Source organism: Melanotaenia boesemani, chromosome 22, assembly GCF_017639745.1.
Source record: "Melanotaenia boesemani isolate fMelBoe1 chromosome 22, fMelBoe1.pri, whole genome shotgun sequence".
NCBI lineage: Eukaryota > Metazoa > Chordata > Actinopteri > Atheriniformes > Melanotaeniidae > Melanotaenia > Melanotaenia boesemani.
This window is the reverse complement of record NC_055703.1, coordinates 11846886-11866696: the sequence shown is the minus strand read 5'-3', so window position 1 is coordinate 11866696 and position 19811 is coordinate 11846886. Positions and strand designations below refer to the sequence as shown.

Here is a 19811-nt window from a genome sequence, read left to right as displayed (position 1 = left end):
CAGAAGTTATACCTCATTGGTTAGAGTCCCAGGTATTCAAGCCACTTGTGGCATCACTAATACCTGACTCCCCCTCAGTCTGTTAGAAGCCTCTTGGATGAGACGTCTGAGATATTTCACAAATTTAAAAAGAAAGAGTTTCAGTTGCTTTCTAGTTAAAGTCTTAGTGTTATCTCACACTGGATGATGAAGAATTTAAAAACACATTCAAGACTAATTATTCAGGCGATGGTCCCACTTCAAAATGAGAAAACATGCTAACACACTTACAGTTACCAATAAGCCTAATTTAATTTTCTTACACTAACATTCAGGTTAATCCAATCATTTATTCAGGAAATAGGAAATGTAACTAATGTATTTTTGCTGATGTCCCAGCTTGATCTTCTGATGAGAATGAACAACCAAGCCTGGCACGGAAGAATGATACTTTTATGAGCTGGCTAATATTGTTTTCCGCTGTGAGATCAATTAATAAACATTTATAAGCACAAGTGTACAAACTGTCAAACATGTGCCTGTGTTGCACAACATCGTTGAATTGAAGGAGTCGGCACAACATATCCAGCTGCTGATTAGCTGTGACTTATGATTCTGACAGCTTAATCCAAAAATACCCACCATGAGTCAGCAAAAATGAGTCAAAAGCCTGGAAAAGCATAAACACATGCTAGTTTTCAATCATGGCAGAGCAGTAAGCTACACAACAAGTCTGACACAACACTTGGTAGACTTAGCAACTCAGTGGCAGGACACACTGCACTTTCATCATGCATGTATGATATGTAGCAACACTAATATTCTTTGAGAAAATAATGGCAAAGTAACTGTTTGATGTAGTACAAATTAAAACAAGAGTATAAAAATCTAACTCAAAATTCTATTAATTTTTTAAAGTTGGGTTGATCTCGATGCTATGGATTTGCTCCCATGTGTCACTGTTGTAAGTTCTGTTGCTCATGTAAAAGAGATTCTGAATCTCAGTGAGACTTCCTGGTTAAGTATTCTATGGCTTTTTTCTACAGGCATTTTTGGAAGATTTTATGGAAAAAAATAACTTCGAAAAATAGTCCAAATTGGTTAAGTGAAATAAAAAGAAATACATTAAATCTAAAAAATAAAAAGCTAAATCGTATTCACACCCTTTGGTGTGAAGCTCCTAAATGAGGAGGACAATTAAATTTATCATCATCATCATAAAATGGAAAGAATATGGCTCAACAAAGAAACCTGCCAAAATCCAAAATGGGCACCAGAGAAGGGATGACAACAGGTCAAACAAAAAGAACACACCCAGGTAGCAAAAAAGAAAAAAAAACAAAAAAACAAAACAGAAACCAAAGTCGCGGTCTTTCTTCTGTACGACAGGGATGACACAGAGCGCATCCAAAGGGCAACGAATAAGCATCACATCAGCACACCTGTCATACCTTACATAAAACTCCATGTCAGTCCTTCAATTAAACATGCATAGGCGAAACAGGACGAAAACTCAGCACACGCAAAACTGAATATCACAACAAATGTAAAAAAAGAAAGCACAATCAGAAAGACAAGACCAATGAAACAACCGGTGCTACAGGAAAATATGAAATCGGCCATCACGGACTATTGCTAGCCGGAAAATCATTTTATGGACTGGGAAAATGCCAGGATCATCTGCGCTGAAAACAACAGACATCAGGATTATGGAGCACCTGGAGCGACCTGGAGCAACATCCTGAAACAGCAGGCGGACAGCAAGGGACATGGTCGACCTGTCAAACTTGGCAGGATGGCCACATCTATGTCCATGAACATCAGCTGATAATTACATCACTTTCCACTTGGGGTTAAAACAAAAGGTGCACCACTGTTCAGTGTATATATACGTATATTCCTACTTCATTTAGCCAAATTGCATTTTACATTATCATTTTGACAATTTTTTCCTACCATTTTTTATATAAAATCCCCTCAAAACTCTTTAACAATTACAGTTTGTAAATCAAAAATAAAAAAAAAAGGGAAAAAGCTGCCCAGTTAGGATTCCTCTCTGATTCTCTGAACCGAGTCTGTGCTTCCTACAAGTACAACACTAAATACTGCTAAGTCTTTCACACTTGAAAAAAACATCCTTAAACAAAAACACAGAAGATGTGTTTCATTATGGTGCATTAGCAGCACTAATCAAGTCTCTTTCATTTGAATCGACTTTGATAGTTTAGTAAAGGGAACCAAGAAGCCACAGAGCTCTTAGAAAGTTTGAAAAATTTGCATTTACTGCTTAGCAGTGTGAACATGACTATGTTTGTAGGTTCATTTCGCTAAACCACTGGTTTGGTCTTTTAGAGGGTTAATTTCATAGAAAATTCAGCTGCCCTACCGACCTTGCTCATATAGATATAGAAGAGCGAGCCCTGAGGAGAGTTTACGTTGTCACTGACTTCTGAAATCATGTCGCTACACCCCCACACACACATGTAGACACAAATTTTGGATTTACTTACTGCTTTCTGTTGAGAACTGAGGAAAGCAGGGTTGAGAAGATGCTCTCCCTTCTCTGTATCACTGGAAATGTCCTCCTCTGACTCCTCCCAGGAAGAAGAGAAACCAGCTGAGGAAGCGGAGGAAGAAGACAGCTTCCTGCGAGAGGAGGAGTTTGGAATGGGACTAGAAGAGGGGCTAGGGGAGCAGGATAGTCCCTGGTCTGAGCTAGGGCCTTCAGTAGTTTGAAGTTGTGTCTCTAAACCGTGGTCAGTTATTATGACTGCAGGGATGGAGGGAGAGTGGTTGGGGGTATGATCAGCAATGTCCAGCAAGCACGGGGGGCTCTCACTGATTTGAACCTGAGGTAAAACGGCTTTTGCAGGGTTAGCGTCCAACATGTCTCTCTCTGGCTGAAGCAGCACTTTTGAACACCACGGGTCTTTATTCTCATCTGTCCTTTCTTTGTCATCTCCAACCATTTGTTTGTTTTCCATCTCTTGTCGCTCTTTCTCTTCCTCTCTTTCTCTCAGCACTTGTCCTTTCATCTCATGATCTGTTCCTGCATCTTTTGTTGATGCTTCAGGTAAGCCATGCACAAAAAGTCTGTCAGCACGAGGAGTTTGCGCAGCTGTTTCTGAGTGACAGTCATTTTGTTCAACCAGTGTCTTGTTCTCCATATTTGTTTTAGTAGCACTGTTGTCCCCGACTTTATCCCCTTCTCCTCCTCTTTCTCCTGTCCTTCCTTCCTCCACTTCTTTGCCATTTTGGACAACACAGGGAACTTTAGTCACGTGTGGGTGGGTCATTGGGTTTTCAAGAACTTTGTTTCCTTGGTTGGGATGGGAAGGGGTTTCACTAGATCCTCGTCTGGAAGACCGAGGGCTTCGCTGGAGCTCGGTATTAAGCACCTGGGCACGAATTGTAGAAATGTGAGCCTCAAAAATGCCCACTTTACCCCTGACCTAAAAGAGACAGAGAATGAGGGCACAATTTGGTTACAGTTTGGTCTAACTGTAAATACATTCACTTTAATGCTTTTTTTTCCATATTAAGAAGTGTTCTCACACCAGCAGAACCTCAACTGATGAGAGAGAAAGAGAAAAGAAATGGAAAAAGACTTAGTTTACCTTGTTTTTTCTATCATTGTATTAGACAGACCATTTTGAAGCAAACTGTTGTCAAGCTTTAAATTCTTTCTGTGACTTTCCTAAAAGTTTTAAATGTGTACTCACTAATGGATGCTACGGAGAACAAAAATGGATTGTGAAATTGGAAATTCGTATTTTTTCACTATATAAACTGAGAAACATCCTTCCAATTTCATTGCACATTTTTTCCAGCTTCCCTATCACAAAAACACAACAAAGAAGCAGCTGAGAACAGCGAGAGTCCAAACATGTGTGATTTGCCCTACTCTGCTTTCAAAGTTGGAGTAACTGTTGCATCACCTAGTGTAAATCAGCAACAACAGCTCTTACTGGTATTATCATGTGGTTACCAAATCAAAAAAAAGAAGAAAATCCTTCAAAAATTGAATCCAGCACCGTATATTGTCTGGAGCTTTGTTTATTTGGTATTATAAAGACGGTTAGTATAAAAGTAAATGAAGTCACCTCAACGTTCTGCAGCTCTCTGTGGATCTGCAGCAGCTGTGCCTGACGTCTCCTCTCCTCTTGCCTCCCGCCTCCTCTTGTCTCTCCTCCTCTCTCCTCCTGCCCGTCTCCTTCCCCTACCTCTTCACCGCTCAGGCGTCGGACGCGCTGACCCACATTGACCCCCAGGCGCTCTGGACTTCGTGCTGTAGGGGAGAGAGGATGACGTGTAGGACTGGGATAGAGTGAGGATGGAGCTGGGAAGATGAATGTCTGGCCCTGAGATCGGGGGCTCGCCTGAGGGAAGAAAAACCAGACAGGATTAGGGGTGCCCATAATTATCTATTCATATCAGAATTAAGTAAATATACAAGCTAAGTGAAAATAAGCTTTGGTTATTTAGCTGCACTTTGTACAAACATAAAGGGCTATTTATGTTTCCTGATGTTTAGTTGTGAGTTTTGGTGGTGTTTTAATCTATTTTAGTAAAACAATAAAGTAAAAGGGTACAGTAGGGTAATACAGTGAGAGACACCTTACAATTTAAACTATTTAAAATTTTGGAATTAATTACAAAACTCTAAACACAAAGACTTGTCTTAATGCAAGTAACACAAAATTTGGTGGTGTAGGCCAGGGATCCCCAACTCTGGTCCTCAAGGCCCACTGTCCTGCAGAACTTCGAGGTTTCCCTGCCACAACACACCTGACTCAAATTAATGGATCATTAGCAGACTTGTGCAGAGCTTGTTAGAGATCCATTTATTTTGAATCAGGTGTGTTGCAGCAGGGAGACATCTAATACCTGCAGGAAAGTGGGCCTCGAGGATCAGGGTTTAGGGACCACTGGTCTAGGTGAGGACATTTTACAGAATAGGTAGGTTGTGTTTTCAGTCTGAGCTCTCTCAGGGCAGATGCGGTAACTAGGTTACCTTAGGGCTTGTTGGGCTGTAGAGACCTCCACCCAGTAAATGACAGTAGGTGCTTCGATCAGGGACCGGCAACACAGGCCGGGCCACTGGGCTGGTTCTGGTTCGAGAGGTGGTGCTAGAGGAGCCTGGCTGGGTGTGAAACTGATTACTGCTGCAGAAATAAAAACGATCAAGTTGATTTATCTTTATGTAAAAAGAAATGCGCAGCTCAACAGGCCGCCACATGTATTAAAAACACTGATTATACATCTTATTACGCAAATTAATTAATATACTACTTTAAGAGGATTACTATGTGCCTGTTCATCATTGACAAGAGAATTGCTGAATACTCTGATGCACTAAAGATAAAACATGATCTTGTTAGTCTGGTCTAACAGCCTTTGAGCTAGAACAAACTGTAGTGAACAAACATGTTTAAGGTATGCATTTCCTCTACCATTTAAAGCAAAGAATAGATGTACCTGTTCATGACTCCAAGACTGTTACGGTTCAAGGCAGAGGCTGCCATCCCCGCGGCCAGGCCCGGGGTTCTGAATGCTGGGTACACATCTGACTATGTCCCCTGAGGCTGCAGGGAGGTCTACGGAACAGCTTTCAGTGTTTTCTCTGCATCCAGGTAGCAGCAGCGGCTCCACACTGCAAGAAAAGTTAACTTGACTGTCTTTACCTTTTGTAATTATGACTAATTTGAGCAAGTAATGAAAGATAAAAAGGTTCTTTGAGAATAATCACTTTAGATTAGAATCCTTTACCAAAAAGGGGAGATATAAGAAGTCAGATTTTTCATTCATAAAAAGCCAATCCAAAACTGTGTCCCTGACAAAAGGATTATTCCTGTAGTGGCACCGGTACTAGAAAGAATATAACTGAAAATAACAAAAGAGAAAGCAAACATGCAGAGAAAGGGAGGTAAAGGCATTAATAATGCAAAAAAAATGAGCCAGTAAAACGCCTGACATACTGGAAATAATTAGCCTTTTCTTCATTCAATGTTCCATTCAAGCATAGAGATGTTTATCACGCTTAGCTGAAACAAAGAGCATAAAGCCCAGTGTAGTTTTCCCTCTTATTTTACACCATATACCACTGAAACTTCTTAGAGGTTTACACACTTAACTGTATAAAAACGTGTATTAAGTTTGAACACTAAACTTGAGAATAATCTCATCAAACCCTCATAATTTTAAGTAAAAAAAAACTTCAGTGGGAAAATGATGGAGAAACATTAAAAAAGGCAGAATGACAGACATACAAAGGGACAGTGAGAAAGGAAGTGGAGGACGTGCAGAAACTCCTTGTTATGTAGTGATGCAGATAAAGATGTGCACACAGTCACAGAACTGGTGCCCTTTTACAGACAAAACACCCACTGTGGCTTAAATTGGGAAAGTTTGCATGGAAGTTTTGAAACTTAGGCTCTCTTGTCACATGCATTATTACCTTGAAATGACTGGATCATTTAGTTGGGAAATGGCTTTTAAATACAACTATGCAATCAGTTTTCTGTTTGCAGCAGTACATGGGGTTTGTATGCTTTCCAACTAAAAGAAGGCATTTTTTGTTCCTGAACCATCTCAGAAAAGAGGTTAACAGCAGAGAAGGACCCTGCAATTTGCAGAGCAAATCGAATGGACATGCACAGTCATAGCACAGCCTATGTTCTGTCTGTGGATAAGTTCAAGCGATTAATAATAGGTTGTGATATCATGTCCTGCTGTAAAATAAGCTATGCAAATAAGCTTCACAGTGCAATGGGATTTGACAAGTGGTATTCAATGCACAGTGATCAACTGTGCATCATTTGCAGAAAGTATTTTCTCTTTTCCAAAAGGCACATTTTTCAGAATAAATGTCAGCTTTATCATCCCCAGGAGCCAAAGTCTTTTGAAGCATTAAAATCTCAGTTATGTCCACATGTTCAGACAAATGGGATGTTTCGAAGAGCTGGTTGAGCTTTGAGAGCAAGTCAGCCATTGTTGCTGTTCTGATCTGTCAGCCTTAACTTCACACAAATAATTTCTATTAAACACTTGAATGTTTGAAATGAAAAGATTTGAAAAGACTAAGGGTAAATATTGAGCACTTTTCTCCTCTGATGGTAAAACTAAAGCCCTTTGTATATTAATCAAATGCTTTTTAAGACTTTTATGGTCCAGTTCTTGAGCTCACTGAAGTATTTCAGTATTCATGTCATGTGTTGGGCTACCAGACACTGTCTTGGCATGTGTTTAGAGTCTAGATAACTTTAGATTTCAGCTCATGAACCATGGAATAAACATGGGATTTCCTTACTTGGGAGTGACGCAGTTAGTAAGATATAGAAAAACAATCTAAATGGCCTCCCTGACTCTTGGGAGTCTTTCTAAGCCCGAATGCTGTTTTTGTTTTGTTTTTGTCACACTGCATAATTACTTTGCCTTTTTTGTATGACACTAATGTCCACAAGTGAAAATGACACAAACTTTTACACCTCTTTGTGCTGGCTAAAAACTCTGAATTCTGTAAAGGAATAAGCCTAATGAAGTGAATACAAAAGAAAAAATTATTTTAAAAAGGAGATCTTCTTCAAAAACCTGTCCTGACTGGTCCATCATACATTTGTAGATCTGAGGACATCAACTGCACCACACCAGCACACAAATGGGGAAGTATAGCTCATGAAAGAAAGCAGAGAAGTCTGAATATCTATAACAGATATTTTGCTTCTTCAGTGCTAGTCTTTACCTCTCTGTCTCCATCTTCATTATAGATTGTCTATAAAGATATTATACACATGCATTTATCGTGGTAGCAAATCAACAACTGAAAGCGGCCATTAAACAGAACAGAAAAGCAAACAATCATCTGCATCCCTCCAATAAACCACTTTGATGCATCAACCTCTAAGGCCACTAACAAATGTGCTCCTCTTAGCGCACATACTGATCAAAGATGCAACAAACACTGCTGTCTTTACACTAGGTTTAGTGCACTTAAAGCACTTCAGAGCGTTGCATGTGCTTCAGCTCAGCCTAATTTGTCATATTGAGTGGGACTGCATAAGCATTCAAACCATCCACTTGCCTACACAAGTGGGCAATAAACCTACATACAGTTTCCCAAAAAGAAAATGTGATGGAGAAGTTCAGAAAGGCCTGCAGTGACTGTTCCTTGGATTTTATAAGCAGATATTATAACCCTCTTGGTTACATCGATGAGAGGATATGTTACAGTGACATGCAAAACTCTCTCCCATGTTGTTTATCAGAGCATTAAAATCAGTTTAATATAATATATATAGGTGTGTCAGCTAGCTGCGGGAAGCTACATGTCAATAAGTGTGACAAAATAATGGCAAACTACATTTTTATATCATTTTTCCACCAATATCACATGGATATATTTGTTCCTGTCAATGACACAATGGATGTGTATTTTCTACAAATTTCCCACAACAAATATAAAAAAATGAATAGTGCGGAATACAAAATTACACATTCCACAGCAGAAAACTGTATTCATATTGTCCCACTCCTACCAATTACTCATCAAATTCATCATCCCACCTAAAGTTCAGTGGTGAAGAACCCAAGGCCTAAAGTTGAAATTATATACACTACGTCAGTTGTAACAGAATGATATTAAACAATTGTTAGGTGAAATAAATTTTTAGACAAATATATTTGTTTGTTTTATCATTTCCTAAATGCGTATTTTCTGTCTAATCATATAAAAAATACTCTGGGGTTCTGAAACCTTGATTAGGATGAAACAATCTGATTTCACAGGTTAATGAGGCTAAAATAAATATGACAGATGTGTTTGGCTGTTCTAATTGATTTAGAAGAAAATAATCTTTAGTTTCAGAAATTTAAATAATCTTTGACCTGATTAAATTCATAATCTCTCAATACTTGGATGCATTTCTTACAGCCAGATTAGGATCCGGTAATATATTTAGCCCACTCAAGTTCCAGAAAACAATTTTTTCCTAAAACATCTTTCTGTAGTTCAATTAAACAAAACATCTCATTTAAGTCAACTATGTTTTTACAAAATCTGTAAAAACTAATATTGTAATATTTAAACTACTGTAAACCGGCACATTACAAACTTTTGGCATTTAAAATGTTTAAATAAGGTGTTTAAAACCTTTTTTAAAGAAAAAATAATAGGACTGGGAATGAGTATAGAGTAGTGTTTATCTTTGCACAGCCGAGAAAAACATCCCTAAACATCAATATAATAAGGAGAAATCTCGCAAGGAGGGTCTAATTTAAGGAAATATTTGTCTAAGGATACACTCATTTCAAAATTCCTCACATAGTTTGACTTCACGAGGAACTAAAAGGATGTGCAGGCCTATTTTCTGTACAACTTCTCTGCTCTTCTCCAGCCTGTCGAGATGTTATTAAAGCGTAATAACAACAAATAAAACATCCAGTAACAATAATGTTTACAGATGGAGGTGCTGACATGACAGTAGCCCAGTGTTATCTTACCTAGTATCGTCTCGTCCACTCCTAGGCTACTCCGGGACACTTTTTATCACTGAGTAATATCACAGCCAGACACTAACAACAAGCAAATTCCCGCAGAGTAGTCTCCTCTGTCACCGAGTCTGATGCAAAATAGCCGCAGTCCGCAAACTTACTGTTTTCTTTGCAGTTTATGTTTTTAAGTTATCATTATTTTATCCTGAGCAAACTCATTTCGACGCAGCAGTTGGTTTTATTTTTCGCTTCTTCACCTTTTTCTTTTTCCTTCACACAAAAAAATCCTCCTCCGCGTAAGAAAAACCTCTCAAAATGCCTTTATCTTCCACAAACATCTAGCTGCTTTCGACCCCAAAAAAAAACCCTCCCAGCTTCTTGGGCCGTCCAGCGGAAACCCCTCCGTAGCCTGCCTTGAGGATGTGTAGTTTTCACGGTGAGATGTTTTGTTGTCAGGCGTTGCTCGACACCTCTGTGTTGGTAGTGCAGCGGCGTTGTGCGTCTACGAGTCTGAAGCCGGAAGCTACAAGCGCTGCTTAACTCTCCCTCTCTCTCACGGACTCGGTTCATTGGAAGGATTTAAAAAAAAAAAAAAAAAAAAAAAGAAGAAGAAGAAGAAAAAAAACAACAACTGAAAAGCTGAGAGGAGAGACACTTTTTTTCTTCGTCTTTCTTTTTTTTACAAGATTGTATATGCACGTGCAGTCTGGGGAAACCCTCAAACACGTGCACGCGTGAACTCAATTAAAAGAGACAAACTGAATCAGAAGTGAAATAACTGGTGTTACTACAGCTGTAGTACTCTTCCACCTAATTTTCCAGGCTTGAAATAGGTGGTTACTGGAGTTAATAAAGGAAGACCTACAAGTAGAACCATTAAAATGATACCAAAATCTGCAGGTTATGTAGGACAAAATGAAAAAATAAAAAGAATGTATTATTTAGAGATTTGTCTTTTTCAAATTGTATTATGATTCTGTGTAGCTCAAGTTATATGACTGGCATTCTGTTATGCATTATTTGTTTGTGTTCAGTAGGGTAAATGCCAATAGTGATGCAGCTTGTTTCCCTATTAACTTTTACTTTAATCTGCATATTACACTTATGGTAATACATTTTTATGTGGATTGTACATTTAGTATGTACAGTTTTATATTAGTCTAATGTAGCATAAAAACTATATCTCAAAATAATATTTAACTAAGCTGAATGTCATGAGTAGCCATCACTCTACAACACTGAAAGAGCAAATTATTTGCAAATATGGAGCAACTTCACAATAGATACCATGCAGCCTGTGAGAGATTTCACTGGATTTTAGACAGGATTCCATATCTGCCTTTATCAAAATGTCCACAATGCATCCTTCATATTAATCTATCTTTCAGTATGGGTGCATGGGGTGTCTCCATTAGGCCACACCTGCTGGAAAAAAAAAACAAAAAAAAAACAACAACTGCGAACAATTAAAGCTATAGCACTGACTAACAGAGCCTTAATTGAAGACCTTCCACACCCACATGTCAGCTACCCCAGATAATTTGAACCCCAGTCAATTCATTGATCAGTGAAGCCAAATTCTGAAGTGTCTGACATATTTCTTAAAGAAAATAAGCATATAATTTACATTCTTCTTTAAACGGTACAATATCATTCTCCTCATATCATACCTCTGTAAGGTAAATAACAGTGCCTTATTTGCTTCCTAACTTCTGTTTTTGTGATGCCACAGATCAGATACTCAAATGAGGTACTGCTTAGTATTTGTAATAATTAAGTATACACTTAAACTGAATTGAACAAATAATAAAAGAACAAAAAAACAAAACATAAGATTAGATTAAAGATAATTGTGCTATTGTGTCCGTGTTTTTGTGTCCATGTTTGAATATTTGTTTACTCAGTGTCTGGATGCCTGTAATGAGAGCCGTGCAGGGAAACTGTTGATTTGAATGCGGCCAGCAATGCAGAGGTAGTAAAATGAATTCTCCATCCACAGCACTGGATTTTTTTTAACAGAAAAGTGACCAAGACAACAGTACCATATTGTTTGTGTTAAATTAAAATGCAAGTCACAAAAATTGATAATGAAAAAGCTTAAATAATGTCTCATTCAGCCATATTTAAAATGACTGATGCATTTGGATATTAAAATACTTGTGAGCAAGCTCTGGTCAAACTTATTATGTTGAATTTTTAATATGCAGAAACTTTACTTGAGTACTTGACTAAGGAAGAATACTGAAAGATAGAGCAAGGGGCCAAAGAGGTGGCTCGGTGGACACAGATTTGATTTGGCTTAAAGCAAGTTTTTTGTGTGTTTGTTTGTTTTGTTCAGTGAAGTATAAATCACCAGAAGGTTGGCACCTTCTGAGATCTGAAATGGCACCAGAGCAGCTGCCCTAAAAGAACAATGGATCAGCTTCTCTCCATGGATACAAAGATGAAACTCCCATCTATATTTCCACTTTGAGACAGGAAGCACTTCTGAAGGATGTGAGGACACAGATGGCTGCTGGGCAAGTCTTTGTTGCGTCTTTTTGGCTTATGTGATTATTTGGAATGGAGCAAAAACAATAGCTGGAAATGAGTTATATAACTCTGTTGTATATATTCCACAGAAAATTCTTCTTATTGCCTATTTAATTTCATTTTAAGTTAATAATACTTGATCAAAATATAGTGAAATGTAAAACTCCACCTACTTTGTCCTGGGTTCAAAGGTGGCTAATGATGCAAGAGGGAGCTGCTTCCCTCTAGTGGTCTCTCAGTGTATTGCATGCTGCCAGTAAATTGTTACCATCTGATTTCTCCAATCTTCGCTGTGCTTTTGATTTCTATGTTTTTACACAATTTAAAAAAACACAGTTCAAAATTATCATACATATAAATGTGTGAATAATTGGAAAAAAATACTCCAGTTTTGCCTGCTGTTGTCGGACTTTCATTGGAAGAACAATTTACATTCATCAGACTGCTTTTCTTAAAGTGAAGACAAAATCTTTTTTGCTCATTTGCTTGATGGCAGCTTTGGTGAAGCTTATCTGTGATAATGCAAACATGTTAGATGTGGTGCATTCAGAAACCTGGGCACACATCTGTTTTTGGCGTTAAAGGCTTCTCCATTGGATGTCAGCCTCTCAGTCGACGAGAAAAACCCACTTCTCCGTAGACATCAGTACTGGTCTTCCTTCAGGCTTATGAAGTACTCAAGAAACACAATGAAAATTATGCATTGGTTGGGATAAATTAAACCTGTTTGTGGTAAACAAAAATCAGGAATGGAGCTTTACAGAAGACCATGTGAACCTGTTAAGTTCTCAAAGAATGTTATTATCTATCTTTGGCTGGTTTAAAATTCCTAGTGAAGGTTACTTTATTTGATATAAGCGGATGGACTGTGGCTTGTTTAGAAAATGTGAACTGGTTCAGACACCCATCACTGGCTGGGCTGGAAACAGACAACCTGGTAGATGTGTTTTTAAGAGAGATAAAATTGTTTTCAAAGATTTAAATGTGAAATGATCATAATTTAGATAAATTGTGTGAAATTTCCAAGTTTGCAATGTCCATTCATAACCTACATGTCTACATTTTAAAGTCTTAAAGATAAATATATTTTACATAAACCTAAAGGAATGTCAGTCTGGTATTTAAGTCATGACAACAGTACCTCTCCAGTATTACCTGATAATATAAACAAGCAACATTTTAACTGTGTAAATCACTTAGTTATGTTTCTGTTCAAATATGAATAAATTAGAAAATGTCCATTTGCAGTTTTGATCTTCATTCTAGTCAAGTTTCCTAAGACCTCCTGAATGAGAGCCTTGTCAGAGAGGTTTACCTTGGAGCCAAATGTGCAATAAGTGCTTGTGCAGGTAAAGTATTGATGACAGAGGTGCATGTTCAGCTAGAGGGCAGGAAGTCATCATCAACCTGGTTTATTTGGCAGAACCAAACTCTTAAAGTGCGATAAAAGGCAGTTAAATTTACCAATCAGAGGGCAGCAGTGGTTCAGGTAGTAGAACATAGTAATCAGTGAGTGGAGGGTTAGGGGTTAAAACCAGATATATTGTTAATTTAGACCTCACCATCTATTATAATTATTACAACATCATGGAATTTCGGGGCTCCTACAGTGACAGTGAACGAATCTAAAATCAAACTTACTGAAAAAAGTGAGAAAAAATGGTTTGAAGTATCTTTTCGGGCCATTTCTGTTAAATGTGGCGGGTTGTAAAGTATAACTTGTCCTGAATATTATTACGTATTGAGCCCAGTAATCTAACATTCCCACCATGCTTTCCACAATTAGCATAAAAGACAGGTAAGATCATTCAGAAATATTATCAGATTCCTTTTTATGATTTAGGTTTTGCCTTTTGAATGAAGTAATGTTTGTAAGCAAGAAATCCATGTAAAAAAAAATCAATGCACAATAAATGTCATTGTATGATACTTTAAAGATCGAGTCAAATTCAGTGTAGTTACACTACAGTTCAGTCAAATTCATTACAGTCCAAATTAGTCAAATTCATCATAAGTGCCTCTAATTCATATTATGCCAGTTTACAAAAAAATGCTTAGCTAAAGAAACCAACAGACTATTGAATTTCCAATTAAATTAAATCCTGAGCATGCAGTCATGTTAGAGTAACAGTCACTGAATAACTAGTCCATGAACAGAATATCTGGAGCTGGTGTGTAGTTACACTTGAGCTGAAAGGCTTCAGCGTCCTCTTTTGTTCAAACGATGGCCTTGGCCACAGTTCTTTCAATCATCTTGTGTCATGATGTCTGACACATGTAAGCGATATATCACTACTTTATATGATAGGACTTGAAAATTAGATTGTTATCCTACAGGGTATGTAAACTCAGTGGAACGACATCCAGAAGAGTTTAGCATACCAGGTCATATTTGCTTTTCAGGCATGGTCTCAAGCTTGGGAGAGTCAGATCTCTTATATATAAGGGCCATTTAAGCTCACACTGGGAGATGGATTATGACTTTGAGAAACACCTGTAGAAATTTTTGCAAAGTCTATCACTCCACAGCTGTTCAATATCAAGAGTTTTGCACATTTTTATATTTTTTTGACACATTTACAGTTTTTTCACATGCAAAAAAAAAAAAAAGTAAGGATATGTTATCTGTTATATGTTATCATCATTATCGTCAAATAAGTTCATCACAGTTTTAGACATGCAATCAACACAGCATACACAAAGCAGAGATAACATCTGGATCACACAGCTTGTCTCAGATAAAAAATTAAAACAAATCTAGATGTCTCACCAGTTTGTTGTTTTTTTCTGTTGTTGAGCACAAATCTGAAAACAGTTTATTATCCAATTTTTCATTTTGGTTTGGGAAATTATTTGATGAACTGCCATCCAAGAGTGTCTCACCAAAGCATCCATGAGTATTTAGGTAAAGCCCCATCTGCCTCACTTTATATAAGTAGTTAGATTATGTTAAAAAAAAAAAAAACTGAAGTGGTTATTTGATAAACTTATACAACCTAGTTAGATGTTTTTTATAATACACATTAGGTTTAGGGTTTTTAAGCTATGACAAGATCATTACTCAAACCTAAATACACTAAGCTTCTTGTTTCTTCTGCTCCTGAAACAACTGTCCACTATTTGTCTAAGAGGCTTTACTAGTTAATTTGGATACAAATGGCATAAGTTAATCTAAGGATTAACATACAAGTTTTGATAATTCATTTAGCTCAAAACCAAGTGATCGCATTACACGTTTGCAAAGTTGTCAAAGGACCAAACTGCTCAGCTGGCAAACAGCTGAGGAGCCACTAGCTGGTTGAGCAGCATGCTGAAAAGTTCAGCTGAGAGAGGGATGGAAGAGCATCCAGCTGTCCAGCCAACTGCGAGTCGCAAATCATCTGTCTGGAACCACACATATAATCTGAAAAATAAAAACTTCCCAAATCGGTCTGTACCACATTTTAAAATACTGTTTGTGATTTTAGTTGATAGTTTGTGATGTTTTACTTTTAAAAAAATTATGAATTAAATCATTTTGCAGCCTTGACTTTGAGGGTTTTTAATTAAACTCTCAAACTCTGTTTTAGGGACTCTGGGTGCTGCTGTAATGTTAAAGCTTCTGATATGAAATCTGTAGAAAAGGTCCAGACACCATTTGGAAAATAGACCTTGTTCTTTTTTTGTAAAAAAGTTGGTATTTGTGCCAAATCTAAATAAAAACAGAAGGCAAGGAATCCTATTTCCATTGGGAAATTCATCTATTTTCTATACTCAATTTAATCCAATGCAAGGTCAAGGGGCAGGGATGCTGGAGTCTATCCCAGCAGCTGTGTGGGGAGATGCAGGGTACACCCTGGAGAGGTAGCCAGTTCATCACAGGGCCAACACAGAGACTAATTAGACAAATGGAATTCAAACCATTTACCTCAATTATTTTCCTTCAAATGGTGGAAAGATAACACTGAAACAGAAGAACCTTTTTTTTTTTCATAGCAGTACAGTTTCCCACAGTGTCTGGCCACATTGCAAGCCGTGGAAACTTCTAGCAACTTTATTTAAAGTGTTTGATTAGTTGTTGCAAATTTATCATCCAAATGAGCCATCTAGTAAATAAAATTCATTCCAAACAGTTAAAAGTCACTATTAGCTTTTCTTCAAGCTTTTCTTTAAGCATGCTACTAATGTGGTTCCAGGTGTTGCAAAAACAGGTGGTTTTGGTTTATTAATCCATTAGTTTCCATTATAATGGAAAGCGTTTTGATTTTTTTCTAGATAGATTTTTGTTTTGTTGTGTTTATTGTTACCTTACAAACTTAAACTGCCTTATCTCCACCCTCTGAAATCCACTTGATTCTTGAACAAGTTCTTTATATGGCTAAATACTCCAGACTCCTCCTGTAGAAGCATTTTTGCTCCATGAAGTCTCATAGTTTAAGGGTGTAAAGCGTAGACATTTGTGACTATATTCACACGTAAGCACACAACACAGTTCTCTTGTTTAAACTGTTGCAGAGATACACTTACTGCTGCATCCTACAGTCACATGCATGCTTGTTTAATGGCATTGTATTACATTACAGACTCCCTGGTAACCTGTTCCTGCCTCAAACTGAATCTAAAACCTCAACTCTGATAAGATTTAATGGTCCCCAAAGATGAAGTGCACACATATGAATGCATCCTTCGCTTTATTTGTATTACTGAGTGCCATCTTGTTTTTATCTGTCTGCCCATCTGCTTGTTTCTCTTTTTCTGTCTTCCTACCATCCTTATCTGACATCTGATGCTGGAGTATAACGTTACCACACACACACACTCACACATGTAAGAGGAAGGAAGAGGGCACGAGTGGTTGACATTATCTTAAGCGAACAGATGTTTACTGGATGAGCAATATTTCATTGAAGTATTGGTGTTTAACGGAGAAGCTACAGAAACGTGATTATATGAGGAAATAGTTGTTCATCTGCATCATCTCCTTGAAGGTAACAGATAGCTGCATGTGTATGTGACTGTGTTTTTATGTTAGTAGGACATGAGTGGTGGTTATCTTCAGCTTGTTTTTGTTGGATTTGTGTGCTGCAGGCATCAATCTGGTTTATGGAGACAATTTAACTCCACATTCTTCATCATTGATGCTCATAAATGTTGGCTTCCACAGCATTGAGTTCTGAGGAATACAGAAAGTGTTTCAGTGTATTCAACCTGCAATATTCCCTGTCACAAATTCTGCTCATGCACACAAATATGTGTATCTGAAACACTGCCTGAAAGTTACAGTAACTGATGCACACAAGGTAGAAGATGTCTATGAGAGGATGTTTCAAAAATAGATGATTACTGATCATCATTTTCAGGAACTGAAGGGGTCAAATTGGTCTGAAGATCAAGAAAGCTCTCTGAGAAGAGCATTTGAATTATGTGAAAGGCAAATCAAAGCCCATGTGGTGCTGCACTGTCCACCATCCCAGTCTGACATAAAAACAAAAGACAAAAAAACATCTCCAGGTTTTTAAAAGTCTTTCATTGTCTTTCTTTGGACATCGGATGCTTTTTTAATTTAACTTGTTTTCAGTTTTAGACCAAATGACCAAAATGTAATAATGTCATAATGTAAAGATGCAGAAATTATTAGATTGTAATGTTTTACAGTGTTTCTACTTTTGTATCACTTTTATCAAGTTTCAGTACAGTATCAAAGCAATGGGCCACTTTTAACTATGAAAATTAAGTTGTAACTTATTTGCTTCGATGTTTAATTCTGTGCCTTAAAATCCTCTTAAACTGAAGGGTTTGAATGGAGTATTTGTCAGTAATAATAAAATCAAAGATGTAAAGAAGTAATTGATTTCAGAGCTTTAATTCTGTTAGTATAAAACAACCAAATACACTGTTTGAGTGACAGATTTGAACATTTACCACTGCCTTAGCCAATATGATGTATTTATATAACAGGGCACAGGGTTTAATTATGTTTTTTTCACCCTTAGGTCAGTGTTACAGGATGATAAGATGATAGTTGACTTGTCCTCAGATCAAGTTGTCTTGGCTGGACTCATTTTTCTAGTGGGCAGTGTTTTGCTGCCCAGATGGCTGCGTCAGGGCTCGTCGCTAATCCTCCAGAGAATCTGAACAAGCTTGATCTCATGCCTACATGGGAAACCAAACAGCTAGTTTAGCTCCCTGGCTGTGAGTTTCTTACAGCGAAGCCGTCTGGCTCACAGACAGCAGCAGTCTGCTGAGTTACAGTTAAGATACGGCTAGCTTGGTTTCGATCAGCTCCACACTGAGCACAGCCAGTCATAGAACGTAGAGCCAACATGTCGGTGTGGTGAGAGCTTTCTGTAGGACGAAAAAGGAGGTGAAGAGGTCTAGAGAAAGATCAGAGAACAGAGAAGTCAAGGAGAGGGTGATTCAGAGATCACAGATACTACTGGCTGTTTAGTGTTGTAGATTAAATCTCAGTGTTGGAACTCCTTCTGCAGTATGGGACCTTTTAACAATAAGGTAAACATTTTAGACTTCTATTACTTTTATTTTTTAATTTTGTAATTCTAAGACAGCATGGAAGAATGGAAAAATAAAAAAAAAACTTTGATTTACTGTTTTCTGCTTATGGATACACTAGATTTATGTTCATACGAGTCAATGACTTCCAACAAGCCTGACGTGTTTCAGGGCAGGTGTTACAAAAGGGTTAAAGACCCCAGGCACAAACAGGGGTGACTTTAATTCAGTTGGCCTTTAATTATTTGTGTGAGCTTAATTTTACGGCTTATACTTGTCAATGCAGCAAGACTGATAAAAGTCTGTCTGCTGCCACATTAGAGTGGAAGTCTTCTTTCATACACATGATTCTTAGGAGTCATGTACGGACAGGAATCAGCTGTCATTTTTCATGGTGAGCAGATGAAACTGGATTATTTCCGGCTCCTTCTCATGCTCACGGTAAAAACAGCTGTAAAGAAAATCTATGTGATATAATTTCATGAGCTGATTGCACTCCCATGTTATTAGTCAGCACTAATTTTAATCTTAATGTCCAACTGAGATGTGCAGCTTTAGCTTATGAACATGTTGATGCGGGGCTAATATGGATTTCAAAGTGGTGTCTGTATTCTGTGTTTGTGTGTGCACGCTGCTCTGGCCTGCTTTGGATCCACACTGCTTCGCTAATGGTGAGTCCACTGAAACACACTCGAACTCACTCTTTAGACGAGACAGCAACAAGTATTTTTCTCACACAGGTTTTTCTTTTAGAGATTTGCGTCACCCTGCTTTACATGACTGTTGTCCTTGTGTGGTTGTTTACTCCTCCTCTTTTGTAGATGTCAAATCTGCATGCTGCCGTCCACTCTAATCCAATTACCTGAGCTCCCTTAATCTGTGTGGGTATATGCAAACGTGTATGTGTGTGCATACGATCACATGCCCGTAATGGCAGTAGCAATGCCTTTTGTTATGCAATGAAAAGTCTGTCCTTTGTATGTGTGGCTGTGTATGAGTCAGAATAGGGCTGAGGGGAGAAAAAAAAAGATTATTAAAGAATTAATCAACAGGAATGAGTTTACTAGCAAACAGATTATACTGACAAAAAACCATTTTCATCCAGTATGTGTCACATTAAATGAGAAAATTATTATAATAATTATTATAATTTTGATATATAGCAAAAAATTCAAGTCACCTTTGTCTCATTACCATGGCTACTGAAACACACATTCACAATATTAGTAACTATATACTTTTCCTGTTACAGTACTATGTAAGCTAAGCATCTACAAAATACCCTCACCCCATGTGCGGTTGTTTTTAAATGTGCTTTATAT

At 37.7% G+C, this 19811-nt stretch overlaps 1 protein-coding gene across 3 annotated transcripts in view; it reads right to left on the bottom strand.

The window, feature by feature from the left end:
* The window catches only part of itpkb (inositol-trisphosphate 3-kinase B), a 28575-nt gene extending 18593 nt beyond the window's left edge, over nt 1-9982 (bottom strand). Inside the window, exons 1-5 of one of the 3 annotated variants that reach the window (XM_041976172.1) lie at nt 9478-9982; nt 5458-5632; nt 4994-5144; nt 4083-4358; nt 2490-3431 (exon numbers count right to left, since the gene is read on the bottom strand). In XM_041976172.1, the coding sequence (XP_041832106.1) occupies nt 2490-3431; nt 4083-4358; nt 4994-5144; nt 5458-5504 (1416 nt within the window). In that variant the 5' untranslated portion in view covers nt 5505-5632; nt 9478-9982. The remainder of the gene's footprint in view (nt 1-2489; nt 3432-4082; nt 4359-4993; nt 5145-5457; nt 5633-9477) is intronic. The other 2 variants (XM_041976174.1, XM_041976173.1) reach the window with 2 other exon arrangements.
* Nucleotides 9983-19811: the final 9829 nt, after the last annotated feature.